General features: G+C 39.8%; 1 protein-coding gene across 1 annotated transcript; it reads right to left on the bottom strand.

Annotated features, from left to right (window-relative positions):
- Positions 1-13,290: 13,290 nt before the first annotated feature.
- LOC114275474 (Pentatricopeptide repeat (PPR) superfamily protein) lies at positions 13,291-16,402 on the bottom strand. Its single transcript, XM_028217504.2, has one exon. The coding sequence runs from the start codon at positions 16,270-16,272 to the stop codon at positions 13,801-13,803; it is 2,472 nt and encodes an 823-aa protein (XP_028073305.2). The 5' UTR covers positions 16,273-16,402; the 3' UTR covers positions 13,291-13,800.
- Positions 16,403-16,793: the final 391 nt, after the last annotated feature.

Here is a 16,793-nt window from a genome sequence, read left to right as displayed (position 1 = left end):
TAAGTTGATTCATGCATGGTTCATGTCTAATTGTAGAGCTAAGTCTTGAATTGGTTCATTAATGGTGAATTGAAGCTCATTTCATGCATACATGTTTGAATTGTTGAGTTGTGAGTTGATTTCATGGTAAAATGGTACATGCATGTCCATAACCTTGTAATGGTCCATGTTTTCAACTTGTTTTTGGATCAATCAGCTCTTTAGAGCATCAAATTGAAGCTTTGAATTGGTTTGAATTCATGCATGTTTGCATGTTCTCCATGTTCATGAAAATGGTTTGAAATTGGATTTGAATTAAACACCATTGGGCTTTGATTTCTTAAAATTGAGCTTTGAACCATGTCATTCTATATGTTTACAAGTGTTTTCTGGAAATTCAGCCCAAGAGGATCGGTTTTGATGCATTAAACTTGGTTTTTGGCTTGGAGGTGCAATCTAGGTTTTCCAGATTTTGCACTTCCGCTCGAGCGGGGAAAGTGGCGCTCGAGCGTGGAATCCGAGCATCCAGTATTTCTCTGCACTGTTTTACAGTCCGCTCGAGCGGAGGATTGGGCGCTCGAGCGAAGGATTGTGTCTCAAGCTCAAGCGGGCGTCGAGCGGAGATTTCACCCATCCAGTACTTTTACAGTACGCTCGAGCGGGATAGTTGACGCTCGAGCGTGTACCTTTGTTGCATGTCCGCTCGAGCGGGTAAACCTGAGCTCGAGCGGGACTCTGTTTTTCTGAAAATTTTGAAACTGTTTTCTGATCACATCTTTGCGTCCTCATCCCATTCTAGGCATTCTTAGACCTAGTTTAAGACATCTTGTTGAGGATATAGATGTAGAACACACCGAGGCATTAGGGGTTAAGTTATTTTCTTTCCCAGCTGTGTAGCTTAGTGTGTTCAATCTGTTAACTGTGTAGGGTTGGCGACTGGGGAGACACGCTCTAGCATATTGTAGCCCAGAACTCTGTGAGTAACGATTGTGTAAAGATATGTTCACAAATGATTATCTTCTGAACAACTGAACTGTACTGATTTCTGAACTGATTACTGTTAACTGAATGAATGTATGTCCAATATTCTGAACTGTATTGTGGCATCCTTAGCACCTACTGTTTACTGTTACTGCGACAGAAATCTCTGTCAGTTCCCTTGTTGGAACCACTACTGTTACTGACTAATGGCCATCATTTACTGCTCGGTCTTTTAAGACCTACTGTTTACTGTACTGTTATGCTAATGGGTGTACCACATATGACTGTACTGACTGAATGACTGAAATACTGTTTAAATGAACTGTTTTCATACTATAAGGACATTCATTCTGAACCTCTTTACGCATTATGTTATTCACTGGGCTTTAGCTCACTGCTCATATATATATGTAGGTGTACAGGCACCAGACCGTGGCTAGAGGCGTCAGGGTTACTCCAGTTTTGTCAAGCCAGCCTATGTGCCTCACTGCGAGGTTCCGAGCCTATCTTGCTAAGGCTTAGGGGTGTTTTAGGATTCCCCCTTCTGTACTGTCTTACTGTTTTGTTATAACCGAATGGATTGTATAGACTGCATGTTATTGTACTGTTATGTAAAGGATGGAGTCCCTAGTCTGAATGATTGTAAATATTGTGCATACTGTTCTGTACTATTTACGTATAAATGTATGAAAAGTCTTTTTGCATACAGACGGTCATAGCTCATTGGGCATTGTTTCTTTACTGTATTGGCTTCCGCCAGGCCCTGTACTCTGTTTTATTGTACTACTGTTCTGCAGGCCTTCGGTAATCTCGAATTACTGGCCGATTACGGTGCTAAACCCATAGGGTCGGGTTTGGGTCGTGACACTATTGCTCTTGGAATCCCAAATCTGATGATGATGTTTCTCCATATAAAGTTCTTGACGTCCACATCTCGGATTTTGGCAAGAGGTTCTGCCTCTATCCACTTCGTAAAGTAATCTGTTGCTACCAGCAAGTATTTTCTCTACCCAGTTGCCTGGGGAAGTTGCCCAACAAGATCCATGCCCCATTGGGCAAACGGCCAAGGGCTGGATACTAGGTTCAAGTCAGCAGCTGGTTGATGTATCAAAGGTGCAAACCTTGGCATTGTTCACACTTCTTCACGAAGGCTTCAACATCCTTTTGCATGTAGGGCCACCAATACTCCTGGGTAATGGCCCTATGGGCTAATGATCTGCCCCCAGCATGGCTTCCACAAATTCCTTCATGAATTTCATATAGGAAATCTTCAACCTGCAAAGGGTGTACGCACCTTAAAAGGGGTCCAGTGAAGGACCTTCTGTAGAGGTGTCCATCTGCTGTTAGAGTGAATCTTGCTGATTTCAATCTGACTTTGTGTGCCTCCTTACGATCTTCTAGCAGCTTTCCTTCTTTCAGGAATGCAACAACTGCATCCATCCAGCTTGGCCCCATGTCCATACACATTGCTTCCTGCTCTGTGCTCTGTGGTTCTATGCTTGGGCCCGACATATAGTCGATCATAATTGTTCTTCTTTTTCCAGTCTACATTGAACTTGCCAGGTTAGCCAACGCGTCGGCATGGGTGTTGTCATCTCGGCTAACTTGGAGTAGTCGGCAATTCTGAAATAGGGCTGCCAATCTGATGACCTCTTTTGCATATGCCGACATCCTTTCGTCTTTGGTTGCAAATTCTCCTGTTGACTGGTTAACAATAAGCTGCGAATCACAAAAAACTATTACCTCATCTGCTTCTGCTGCTGCTGCCAGTTTTAGCCCTGCAATTAATGCTTCGTATTCCGCTTCATTGTTTGAGGCCTTGAACCCCAAACGGATGGACTGTTCTATTATTTCTCCATCTGGAGATATCAGCAATACTCCTGCCCCCGCTCCTTGTCGGTTCGAACTTCCATCGACAAACAGTCTGAATGAGTCACCGATGTAGATGCTGCAGGGTCTGAGTTTTTCCTTCCTTTGCTCTTTTGTCTTAGGCTGGGATTCTCCTTGCTTGCTGGGACAATGTTCATCCTGACTCAACAGAGCCCGATGTTCGATGGTTTCAGGCGTGAATTCTGCCACGAAGTCGGCCAAAACTTGGCCCTTTATTGCTGTTCTGGGCCTAAACTCCAGGTCATACTGGCCCAAGGCAACTGCCCATCTTGCTATTTTTCCTGTTAAGTCTCCTTGTTGTAATAGGGACTTCAGTGGGTGCTCTGTGAGCACCACAATCTTGTGCGCCTGAAAGTAATGGTTCAATTTTTTTGAGGCCATTACTAAGGCCATCATTAATTTCTCTAGTGGTAGATACCTTGTTTCTGCGTCGGCCAAGGTTTTACTTACATAATAAATAGCCTTTTGTTCTCCTTGTTCTTCTCGGATTAGCACTGCACTTACTGCGTGTTCTGATACAGCTAAGTACAAAAATAGCTCTTCCCTAGGTTCAGGTGTCGAGAGGACCGTAGCCGTGATCAGATATTTCTTTAGGTCGGCCAAAGCGGCCTCACATTTCTCAGTCCATAGGAAGTCCGTGGTCTTCTTCACCAGGTTGAAGAAGGGTTTACATTTTTCTGAGCTTTGGCTTATGAACCTATTTAGGGCTGCGGCCCTTCCAGTAAGCATTTGTATCTGTTTTGCCGATGTTGGGCTCTGTAGGTCTAGGATGGCCTTGATCTGATCTGGGCTGGCCTCTATGCATTTCCTTGTTACCAGGTACCCTAGAAATTTACCAAATCCAACTCCAAACGCGCACTTTGATGCGTTGAGTTGGAGCCGATATGTTTTGAGGATCTCAAATACCTCTCTTAGGTCGGCAAGATGACTCTTAGGCTCCTGGTCTTCACGACCATGTCATCGATGTAGACATCTACTGTTTGGCCAATCAGGTGTTTGAACATTTTGGTTACCAGCCTTTGGTAGGTTGCTCCTGCGTTTTTCAACCCAAAAGGCATCACTCTGTAACAGTACAGGCCTTTTGGGGTGATAAACGCTGTCTTCTCTTCATCTGGGGGGTACATGGCTATCTGGTGGTACCCCCTATAAGCATCCAGGAAGCTCATCCTTCCATGTCCAGATGTGGCATCCACCAACTGGTCAATCTTGGGCAGAGGAAAGCTATCTTTGGGACAGGCTTTGTTCAGGTTCATAAAATCTACACAGACCCTCCACTTACCGTTCTTCTTTTTTACTACCACAGTGTTTGATAGCCATGTCGGGTAATTGACTTCTCTGATGGCTCTGGCTTCTAGAAGTCTGTCTACTTTCTCCTCTACAGTTTCGACGTGCATCAACGTCGGTCTTCTGGCTCGTTATATTACAGGTTTGGCCGACCTGTCGACATTCAGTTTGTGACATTTGACCTCGGGGTCAATACCAGGCATTTCATAAGGTGTCCAAGCGAACACCTCTATGTTTGTTCTAAAAAAATCTTCCAATTCTCTTTCCTCTTCTTCGGCTAAGCCTGAGCCGAGAAGAAAGAAGCGCTCTTCGTCGCCCTCTTGGACGAGGATTTTCTTTAGTGTCTCTTCACTCTTTTCGGCTGGTTCCTTTCCGACATCATCTAGGACCTCCATGTCCTCGTCTTCAATCTCTGCCTTCCCTGGTTCCCGAATGTTGCAGGTAGTTTTCATTGCTGCCATGGAGCAATTCTTTGCCTGCAGTTGGTCTCCTCTGACTTCTTCAATCCCATGTTCTGTGGGGAACCGCAATAGTTGATGCAACATTGAGGGAACTACCCCCATTGCATGCAACCATGGCCTTCCCAAGATGATGTTGTAGGGTGAAGGCGTGTCAATCACGACGAATTCTGTTATAATTTTCTTAGTGCCGGCTTGTACCTCCAAACTTGTTGCGCCCAATGGCCACGTCGGCGTTCCATTGAAGTCGACCATCGAGCCATTCGATTGCTCCATGTCGTCTGGGCGAAGGCCTAGCTCCTTGTAACATCTAACGTACATGATGTCACAAGAGCTGCCTTGATCTATTAGGATGCGTTTCACTTGGCACTCCCCAACCTAGAGGGATACTACCAAGGCATCATTATGCGGATGCTGGACCATCTCTAGGTCAGCTTCAGTGAAGGCTATCATCGGTCTTCGGCACTCTTCAGGCCGAGGTCGTTTATGTCCGACCTGGTTCACGTGCTGCAGGTGTTTTACTCTTTGGGTTTCTCCCCGAATGTCGCTTTCGTTCACTTTTGAGTGAATTACATTAACCACCCTAGGTCCCCCTCCCTGTGGTTGCTGTGCTGGGGGAGGCGGGCTGCTGGTGCTTGAGGCAATCTTGCCTACTCTTCTCTTGTCCTGGCTTCATCGACGAGGTCCCTCAGATGGCCTTGCCTTACTAAGTCCTCTAAGTATGCTTTTAGGGCTCTGCAGCCCTAAGTTGGGTGCCCTTCTTCATTGTGGTAAGCACAACGCCTACCAACGTTCCTTCTCATGTATTCCCTTGGGGCCTTTGCTGGTGCTCTGAAATAAGGTTGATTTCGGATTTGATCCAGGACTTTGTGTACTAGGATTCGAAACACAGTCGTCACTGCCTGTTTACCCCTCAATTCTATCTCTGATTTGTTAAATCCGTTGTCACCTCGGCTTCGCTTCGACGAGCCGATGTGTCCTCCTCGGCTCTGGCATATTTCTCAATTCTTGCCATGAGCTCTTCCATGCTTTTTGGCAAAGTTTTTGCCAAAGACTTCCGTAGTGGACAATTGTCTTTCAGGCCGTTCTTGAATGACACAACTGCTATTTCTTGATTACATTCTGGTATTCGATTGAACACCTCATAGTACCTCTTTGCGTAGGCCCTAAGGCCTTCATCCTTGGTGATCCTTAAAGCCATCAAAGCGTCGACCCTCAGGGGCTGCAGTTTGTTCGTCACAAACCTGGCCACAAACATCTCGGCCAGGCCTTCCTAAGTCTTTACGCTTCCCTTCGGTAGTTTATGGAACCAGTCTGATGCGATCTCCCCAAAGGATGAGGGGAATACTTTGCAGAGCAACGGCTCGTTCCCACTATGTAATGCCATTGAATTCAGGTAAAGTTCAACGTGAAAGTTGGGATCTGACTTACCGTTATATATTTGGAACCTTGGCATACTAAATCTTTTTGGTGCTTTAAATTTGTCCAACTCCACCGAGAATGGTGTCCTCGGCTTAACCGGGGAAGTTACCTCGGCTTCAGCATTCTGTTGCTTCCTTTTGAGGTAATCTCTCAAGTCTTCTTTACTCCTCCTTGGAGCTCAGCTATCTCTGGACTTCAGTCTTTTTGGCACACTACTTTCGGCCTCGTGGTGGGCCCGTTTTGATCTTTCCCCATGGGTTGTGTCAAAGCAGAGCGTATGCCCTCGAACATGCCGATGTTCTTTGGGTTCTTAATCCTTCGTGTGATACGTCCTTCGGGACTCCTCCCTTCTCGGCTCCTCTCGTCCGACTTCCCTAGAAGGCCGGTGAGAGTGCCTTCCGCTCCTGGTATGCTGAGGGTCTTTGGGGATTGTTTTCCTTCCTCCCTTCTGGGTATTAGCTGCTGGAATCGGTGTGTCCTGCAGCGGGTATGGTGGCTGCATGACATTGTTCTGCATCATAAAGTTGACGACCGACTACAGGTCTGCCAACTTGTTTGCTAATTCTTTTACTTCTTCATCCTTACGTAGGCATCTATCCCTCCATACCTGGAGGTTATCTTCGTTATAGTACTTGCTTTGATCTGTCTTCTTCGAGGTGTCGCCTTCCTGGCCGACGTCTTTCTCCCCGTGGCCCTGGTCACGAGTTTCTGTATTGTGGTTGTCTCATTCGATATCAAGATCGATAGGTTTGCTATTCCCAGCAGGAGTGTCGTCCCCAATCTTTTACTTCTATCCGTTACTGGCCATCTATTCTTCTTTTTTCCCACAGACGGCGCCAAATTGTGTGAGTGATTTTCCGATCACACTGCCCTCCTTAGTAATTCAGCTGTAGAACACAGGCAGAATAGATGGCACCTTGCTGTCCTGCACAGAAAGAGAAGGCTCCGGCGGTGGTTCTTCCACCCGGGGGCACTCCGACGATCAAGTCAGTATATCTTTCAAAGATAATCAAGTGCAAAACTTACTGCTCAAAGCATAAAATTGCGTATCTTAGACCCATGGGGGTGCCTCTCTTTTATAATTTACTCAATCCTAGTCCTACTAGAAGCTTGACTTCTATGGACTCCAATTTTGTACTTACTTTGGATTTCTCAAGAGATAAAGATAAACTCCCTAAGAGGTTTATCCTTATCTTAACAAAGTCTTCTCTTTACTCTAGGACTCTTGCCCCTTATCCATTATCCGTTTATCTCGGATTCCGATATCTTCGGAGATAACTTCGGCCTCGCTGAGGTAACCTCGGCGTCACAATCAGGACACGTGGCACTTCGACTGACACGTCGGCGTCACCTTGTCACGTGTTGGTATTCAGAAAATACATCATCACACTTGGAACTTGACTTTGGTGAAAATGCAAGCATTTCTTTACAGGAAAATGATTGGTGGCCCTAAAAAAGTTGGCCCTAATACCCCTAATTTCCATTTTTGGAAACTGTTTTTTTTTTCTTTCTTTTTTCCTTTTTTTTTTTTTTTTTTTTTAACCTAAAATGGCATTTCGGGGCATTCGAGCCCCGAAGTCTCGGGCCCTCAATCAGCGCCCTTCTTTACAACACAAAATAGTGTTTCATATTTCTTTTTTTATGATTTAAAAAGAATGTACTTAATAAGTGATACAGTAATTTGTAGTATTTTGTTAGTTTGCGTAATACTAGCGGCGTTCCAAGAGTTCAATGACAAAAAGTCACCCATGTTAATAGAGTCCAGGTCGCCCTTATTATTAGGGTGACATTTTGTCATTGAAAAATAGTTTCCGTTCATACTCTACCCACCCTTTGAAATTTTATGTATTGTTTTGAAAAAGATTATTCAAATGCATCACATTAATAGTGGTTTGTGATCCAACTAAGAAAAAGTCACATTATTTTCTAGTTTTAGTTTTAGTTTTTGTTTTTGGTGATTTTTTTTTTTAATTTGTATTATTATTTTTTAAAAAAAATTTGGGGTCTAGTAAGGATTTTTTCTTTTTTTTTTTAAAAAAAAAGAAGCTAAAAATATCAACTATTGTTGTCTTTGTCTTTATCTTTAATAGAATTTTCTTAAATTTTCTATTTATTTTTCACTTTTCTAATCCATGTAGAACAAAAGCAAAGATTTTGAATTTTTTTAATTATTATTAAAGACTAAAATAAATTATTTAAAAAGTTCAAATTTCTAAACACATGCTAGCGAGCCGAACATAATTGGTCAAAATTATAATGAATGACAGTGATGATCTTGTTCTCATCTTAAAATATTAAAAGAAACATTGCAATTTAGTGAAAGTTTTTAAAAAACAAATTTAAATCAGTGATAAAAATTATTAATTTTAATAATTAAAATTATAAATATTTTATAAAAATCTCAATTGCAATATCCCTAATATAAAAAAGGGACTCCCATTAGTAGGACCGATGCCCTTGTCATCTCACTAACAAAGAAGTATTTGACATTTTTTGTGTGTATACTAGATAGATAGACGAGTTATGTTAAAGTTCTCAAATAAATTATTAAATTTTTTATAGAAAAATTGGTCTAAGGTCCCTCTCTTAATTTTAGTAATAGAAGAGATCTACAATATTATATTATGATATCTAAAGTCCCTTAACTTCCACACCAATATATCACAGAGAAAATTAACTCTCTCAAGTCAATCCACCGAATAATTTCTCGTTCAAGAAAATCTGAGCCTACTCAAGAGACCTAGCTTCTTCTTCCTCAAGCAGCTCTGCTTCGGGTTTCCTCCAGCCGTTGCTCCGGCGTTGCCATCCATTCCTTACTGGTCTTCTTCATTTTTTCTAGAGAGAGAAACACAGACTTGCAGGCAGCCAACAAAGAGAGAGAGAGATCGACGGTGGTGCTAGATCAAATGAAGACCAGAGCTTTCTTGTCGGCACTGTTGATGCTGTGAATGTGAACCTAGATGCCTTGCAAAAGATTGAGAGGTTCTTGCTCCAACTAGGTATTGAAAAAATTGTAATGGGTCGATACCGTTCCCCTGAGAAGACACCGCATTGGAGGACCCTTTTTTTGTCATCTGGGTTCTCCCCATTAACATTCAGTATCTTCACGGAATCACAGGCTGAGTGTGTGGTGAAGAGGACTCCGGTTAGGGGATTCCATGTCGAGAAGAGGCAATCTTCTCTCCTTCTGTGCTGGCAGCAAAAGGAGCTCATCTCGGCGTCAGCATGGAGGTGCTGAGGAGTGGAGGTGTCTTTGATCACGAAATTCATCCTTGTAGTCAAGAAGTTGCCTCATAAGTTATGACTTACTGCTTTAGTATTTGATATTTTTGAATCTTCTTGATTCTTCCCACTATCATCCAAGCATTCAGCCTTTGTATTTTTCCACCCAACCATGAAACATCAAATCAGTTCCAGAGAAATTTTGAATTTCTCTGGAAATAAATTCAGAATTTTTCTAGAGATAAATTTGGAAGTCAGAGAAATTTGGTTAAAATACATTATGAAAACACACTTGATAAATTCCGAAGTCAGAGAAATTTCGTTAAAACACATTCCGAAGTCAGAGAAATTCAAAATTTCTTTGGAGAAAAATTTCTCTGGATCAATTTTCTCTAGATCAATTTTCTCTGAATCAATTTGAGAGACCTTAGACATTATGAAAACATTGAGTGTCCTTTATGCTGTAAAATCTTAATACCAAGGACCTTAAAAAAAATTTCCCTTTTTTATATGGGTGTGGGAAATCATATTTGTGTAGATTCTACATCCATGTAAAAGGTTTGATAATTTATTTGGAGTCCATAGTATATTCCTAGATAGACAGATGAGTAATGTCAGAAATTCTAAATATTTTATTAAATGTCTGGAATTTATTTAGAATTTACATGATATGAGTCTTACACCATATTTAGGCCTATTTTAAAAAATGATTTATAAGTTACTTCTTAATTTTTAACCTACTTTTTTTTCTCACAAAAAAATTTAAAAAATAATCAAAAAAATAATTTTTAATTATTTTTTCTAAACACCTTTTAATATTTGATAAAACATTTATAATTCCTAATATTTTTCTAGACAGACAGATAGATATAGAAAACAAATCCTAGGAGGAACCGCCCTAACATGCCCCACCAGACGCCACGCAAAAACTTGCTCGTTGGGCCCATTGTCGTATTATGTGGGCGGCGTATTCAGATGGTGTCTCGCCATTTAACGGAGAGGATCTAGATTGCCAGATCCGAATTTTGGAAGGTGCGGTTTGGATTCTAGGGATTTATTATGATTTTATTGGGATAATTTAAATAATTTATTTTGTAAAATTTGTCATGCATATTATTCACAAAAAATTAACTTAATAATCGTAACTTATTTAATCTATTGAGTTTGTCGTTAAAAAAATTATCTATTTTTAAGAATACACTTGAAATTTATTTTTTTTAGAATAAATGTGATAAATTAAATAAGTTACAATAATTGAATCGACTTAATTTTTTTGTATAGATAATATACACAAAAAATACTATAAAATGAATTATTCATATTATCAAAATATAATTCGTGAACCTTACATGTCCAAATAACGAGAGCAGCCCAACCCTAAAGGATATTCCTTGAGAATGAGTCAAATTTTATTAGGTCTAGTAGGATTCACTACAGACCCATTTAGATAATTTAAAATGTTTATTTGTTGAATTTGTTAAATTTTCTAAGAACCCAAAGCGACATAATTTTAGTCGTAACATTTGTATTAGAAATTTGGTCTAAAAGGACGTAGTTAAGACTTAGTTTTACAAATATATATATATATATATATATGTATGTATATATATAAGCTTATTTTTTGTGATTACGCCTCTATAAATCAAACAATAAAGTCTACAAGCTAATCGAGCAAAATGAAATTCATATATCATAAATCTTGAATCTTTTCCTACTAGGGGTGAGCATGGTTCGGATTGGACCGGATTGGGGTAAAATCAGGACCAATCCGTTATCTACGGATCTTGAAAAATTGGAACCAATCCAATCCGTTTAAATGATGGAACCAATCCGAACCAATCCATTTAAATACGGATTGGATCGGTTTAGGACCACGGATTCACATAATTAAATAACAAAAATATATATAACACTTTAATTTCATAAAAATATAAACATAGCGCTATATTAGTTCCACAAAAGCAACATCTATTTCTATAATAGCGACATACTGTGCTAGAATTTAAACAACCATAAGAAAACTATTACAAATTAAAACTAAAAACTAACAAACAAAAGTAATAAAAAAAGATATTATACGGTTTTAGGTTTGAGTTTAGATTTTGTATAGAATAAGAGAAGATACTATGGGGGAGAATGTATAATAAAAATATATACTATTTGTATACAGTCCGGATCGGTTCCAATCCGGAACCGTGGGGTTCAATCCATAACCAATCCGTGTATTACGGATTTTTAATTTTTCAATCTGGAACCGAACCACGGATTTAAAAAACCAATCCAAACCTATCAGATTGGACTGAACTGGATCGAATTACGAATTTCACGGATTCCTTGCTCTGCCCTATTTCCTACGTTCTCAGCAAACAAACAGGAGTCAAGAGCCTCTCCTTGCAAGCTTGTGCTTGCGTCCGTCCTTGCAGGCCTTCGGGTCTACTTTTAGGCCCAATTTTGATAATCCGAACCGTTGATATTTTATGATTTATTCAGTATATCATACCTGTAAAAAATCAAGTTGATCGGATATCAGAAAGTATGTGTTTGAAAAATTGAACTAAACACTATTTTTTAAAGAATTTAATAAACAGTTTTCCGAACGTATACTTTCTGATATCCGATCAACTTGATTTTTTACAAGTATGATATACTGAATAAATCATAAAATATAAACGGTTCGGATTATCAAAATTGGGCCTAAAAGTAGACCCGAAGGCCTGTAAGGACGGGCGCAAGCACAGAAGCTGCAAGGAGAGGATCCTCACTCAACAAACAGAGCAGAATAATCATTACCAATTAAGTGAACAAAGTCAATTGTCAAATCTAACCTTGCAGCATTATTTGCACAACGTTGCTCTCTCTCAAAATTAAAACACATTCTCATGTTTGGCAATCCTACCTCTTACCACGAGACTCGGCAATCCATGTTATGCCTATGTTTGGGAAGTGGGTTGGCTTTTTGACTTTTTAATTTTTTTGACTATTTTAACCTGGGCTTAAAAGCTTAGTTTGGGAAAGACTTTTTGGCTTTTTTGAGTTTTTTTGTGAGAGAAGAATGTAATGATTATGGATTGGATGTGATGTTTTGTTTATTATAGCTAAAATAGCATATTTTGTTTTTTGTGACTAAAATAACCAAAAAAACCTGCAAACCCACTTGCCAAACACAGGCTATATCACAGATAAGCTAAAACCAGAATTCACAAATATTGATGATGGGGAGGGGTCCCAAGTGGTTTTCAACAGTAAGTTTCTACAATGATTCTATCACCAGTGACGCTGCAAGCGTGTTACTTAATATTCCTAAATCGATATACTTCACGTCTCAGTGACCAAAAAGAAATACTCAACATCTGAATTCAGAAACGATGGAAAAACAAGTTGCAATCACATACGCTCCAAAATTTTAAAATACCGTAAGAATCAATTATAGTGCTACCAAAAAACAAAAAAATTCATTAAGTTAGAAATCATGCATTGTCTTTGAACATTACCTTATTATCCTTGTCATTTCATAACTATGAATAGAGAAGTAGATAAAAGAAAATTTGAAGTTTTAAAAACAAAAGCATACCGATTATGCAAAGTTATGAACATTGGCAGAAGTAATGACCTATCCAAAAAATATATTCTCACCACTCTTCTATATGATAAGCAACTACGAGCAATGAACCTCCAGGTCAAGTACATAAGCAGATTTAGTAACAGTAAGTTAGCAATTGGTTTATGCATATGATGCACAATGATGGAAAAAATGCTGCAGCTTATCAACTATATCCCGATGCAGTAAATTATGGTAGAGGAGTTGGTTCCCCTTCTGAATAACATTTTTTTTTGGGGGGGTCCTGGGACATTTTCAGCACCCATGCTTAATGTGAATATTTATTTCATCTCATTCCTCAGCACAGATCAATAAGGCATCCATTGAAGTGACTAAGGTATCACCTACTACAGTTTCAGTGGACATAGTTCTAAATTGCTATCGCAAATAATATAGAGAAAAGAAAAGAACAATAATAATTTAAAAGTATGCAATATGCATACTGATTTTGTAACGTTAACACCTATCCAATTCTAAAATAAATCTAAAGCGTAAACATATTTCCATGAAGTGATTCAAAATGGATAGAAATATACTTGCACAAAAAAAAAAAAAAAAAAAAAGGCTAAACAACATACTATTATGCTGTAATATGACAGATACCATCTACCTGTTACACAAATCAGTTTCTTATGTGACTGCTATGAAGGAGAACAGCTTATTGTATATACCTTAATGTGATTCAACTTCTCGATCACTACTTATATGAGCTATACAGGGCATCACCAGATGTACAACAATACAATTGCACAAGCAAATAGCTCATGACCCTTGAATCGGCTGCTACAAAATTCTCAATAATGTACAAGTATATCAAATTCCTCCCATCGTCAAGCCAGAATAACATGTGACACGGGCAGAGGAAGTTCGCTGAAAGAAGAGGATGCCTACAAGTTTCAGAGGCTTCAGAGGCTAGAGAGCATGCCAACTGGGATGTAATCCCATTTAGAAGAGGATCTTCTATAGTTATTTCTTTGATAAACGTTCTGACAATCTGGATACTTCGTCCTTAGAAACATGTGGATCGAGCTTGTGAAGGTTATTGACAAACATGATTGCCTCATCACGGCGATCAAGCTTACAATACCAATCGACAATGGAGTTGTACGTGCTATGGTTCGGTTTACAGCCATGTTTGATCATGTATCGAACCACATCAATGGCCTCCACAAACATAGCCCGAGCAGCATAACTTCCAACAAATGTATTATAGGTGATCACATCTGGAATAAGACCAGATTCAATCATTTCCGTGAATACCCGTGATGCTTCTCTCATCTGACCATTTCGGCAATATGCAAAAATCACAGTGTTATATGAAATTACATCAGGCTTGATTCCTTTTGCTAATAAATTCCCCAATATCTCTTCAGATTTCTTATAATTCTCAGATCGGCTGTACATATACATCAAACTATTGTAAGTGGTCAAGGTAGGAGTAAATCCATTTTCCCTCATGAAGTTCATTATCTCGTTGGCTTTGGCAATCATCTGCCTCCGACCATAAATGGAAACCATAGCATTCAGAGTAGTTATGTCAAGACAAGAACCTCTTAATCTCAACTCCATGAAAGCCCGCTCTGTTTCCATTAAGAGGCCACTCTTGCTATTAACTAGAACAAGGGTCTTCAATAGCACAGCATGGGGTTCTATTGCACCAGAGTATATTTCTTCTGCAAGAGCTTGCATCCGTTCAATTGCTTTCCCATTGGCATAAGCATGTAGCAAAGAACTATACGTTAGCTCATTGGGTTTGCACCGACCATCTTTCATCTCAGCAAGTACTTTCTCAGACTGTTCCCATAGCCCTCCCCGTGCCAATGCAGCTAAAACAGCATTATAGGTGGAAAGGTCAGGAGTGACTCCGGCATCCAACATTCTCTTGTAAACAGCCATGGCTTGGTCAAAAGATCCACATCGACTGTAAGCGCTGATTAACGTGTTAAAAGTATCCCTCTCAGCTACAAACCCTGCTCTCTTCAGCTCCCTGAACACACCTGACATTTCTGTGTCCATCCCGTTCTGCCCAAACACTGCAAGTAACGTATTCCATGTAACAATATCCGGGACACATCCACACGCCTTGACATCCTCAAAAATCTTCATCATTTCGGTAAATTTTCCTCTGTTACCATGCATCTTAATAAGAGCATTAAAGGTACAGATATTCGGTTTACAACCTGCATTTCTCATCTCCTCAAAAACCCTCATTGCAGACTCATCCTTCCCAGCCTTCTCAAATCCTGACAGGAGTGTTGTATAAGTAAATACATCTGGTTTAATGCCTTTACCCACCATTTGGTTTTTAAGCTCCATAGCTTCATCCAATAGACCATCCCTAGCACAAGCCGATATCAAGGAATTGTAAGTTACAATGCTAGGGGAAAACCCATTAGCCTCCATCTCTCGCAAAACCTCCACGGCTTCCTTAGGCCGCCTAGACTTCCCATACACATCCAATAAGGCATTATAAGTAACCTTGTCAGGGGCAAACCCTGCTACCTTCATCTCCTTAAAAATCCCATTAGCTTCTTCATACAATGACCCGCGTCGACAACAAGTTATAAGAGTATTATAAGTATATGCATCAGGGGCAACCCCAGAACTATTCATCCCCTCAAAAACCGCGATAATTTTATTCCACGGCATACCCATTTTCCCATAAACATTTAAAATCACATTGTAAGTGATCAATGTAGGTTTACAACCCTCGTCCTCCATTTTCTTGAACACCATAACAGCTTCTCTATACCTCCCATTTTTAGAACAAGCAGTTATCAAAGAAGTATAAGCATAAACATCAAGAGCAAAACCATCATTGTGTAAATTATGGACCAAAGAAGCCGCGGCCGAAACCCGACCCTCTTTGCCAAGAAGAGTCACAATCACAGCAACAGCTGACCCATTTAATAGTACTTCCCAATCGTTACGGTGCCGAACCCAATCGAACACAGTCATGGCCAATTCACATTTCCTGTGGTACCCTAAACCCTTAATTAAACCCAAAACATCCAAAGACACAGACTCGAGTGCACACAATTCTGAATCTTCAATTCGTTCTGAATTGAATAATTTGAGCAGAGTATCGTCGATTTCAGATATATCGAAACCTGGGTCGATTAGGGTTTGAAGAATTCGCTGACCTTGGGGGGAGAGGTGGTGGTGAGACCATGGCTTGCCTTTGTTAGGGTCTCCATTTTTGCCGATGCGGCGCCGAGTTCTATGGGTGGGAGATTGGGGGTTTTGGGTTTGTGGGGAGTTTTTGTTAGAATTTTGGTGATGAGGAAGGAGGTCTTGGAGGAGAGGATTCAGGGGAGAAGGAGGAGGTGGTGGTGGTGGTGGAGTAATGGTGGGTTTCTGGTGGTGGTGGTCTTGGAAGAAGGGTTTTGGGGGTGGGGGAGTTGGGAGGAGGAGAGGGAGAGCTAGCTTGTCCGCCATGAAACAGAGAACCTAGAGAGAGAGAGAGAGAGAGAGAGAGAGAGAGAGTACAGATTAGCTTACTGCGGTGGCGAAGTGTGGGACTGGAACTAACACAAAAATCTGCCCTTTCTTGGAAGTCTTGAATGTGTGCGTGGTTGATCTTGGGAGATAAATTTAAAAAAAAAAAAAAAATTAGGGAAGAGAATAAATTTTGATTTATTTAGTTGTATATTTTAAAAATATTTTTGGAGTATAGAAATTTGAGATGATTTAATATTTTATTATAGTTGACTAAATGTGTATAAGAAAAAAAGGCCTTGTTTGGTTTGTTTTTCAAAAAAAAAAATTGGAAAAAATTCTCTATAAATAAATTTTTAAGAGTAATCAAATCAAACAAATTTTTTAAAAAAAAAATCAAAATTTTGTTTGGTTACATACTTTTCAAAATCACTCTCTCTTATACATATTAAATCAATCATTTTTTTTAAACCTCTCTTCTCAAAATAATTTTCTAAAACTATTTTTGAAAAAAGACAAAC

The sequence above is a fragment of the Camellia sinensis genome, chromosome 12, assembly GCF_055761805.1.
Source record: "Camellia sinensis isolate YWXY chromosome 12, ASM5576180v1, whole genome shotgun sequence".
In the NCBI taxonomy this organism is placed as follows: Eukaryota; Viridiplantae; Streptophyta; class Magnoliopsida; order Ericales; family Theaceae; genus Camellia; species Camellia sinensis.
This window is presented reverse-complemented; position numbering and strand designations above follow the sequence as displayed.

What these genes read in the sequence shown, in the direction of transcription:
- LOC114275474 (XM_028217504.2), bottom strand. Translation starts at nt 16,272, where the DNA reads ATGGCGGACAAGCTAGCTCTCCCTCTCCTCCTCCCAACTCCCCCACCC.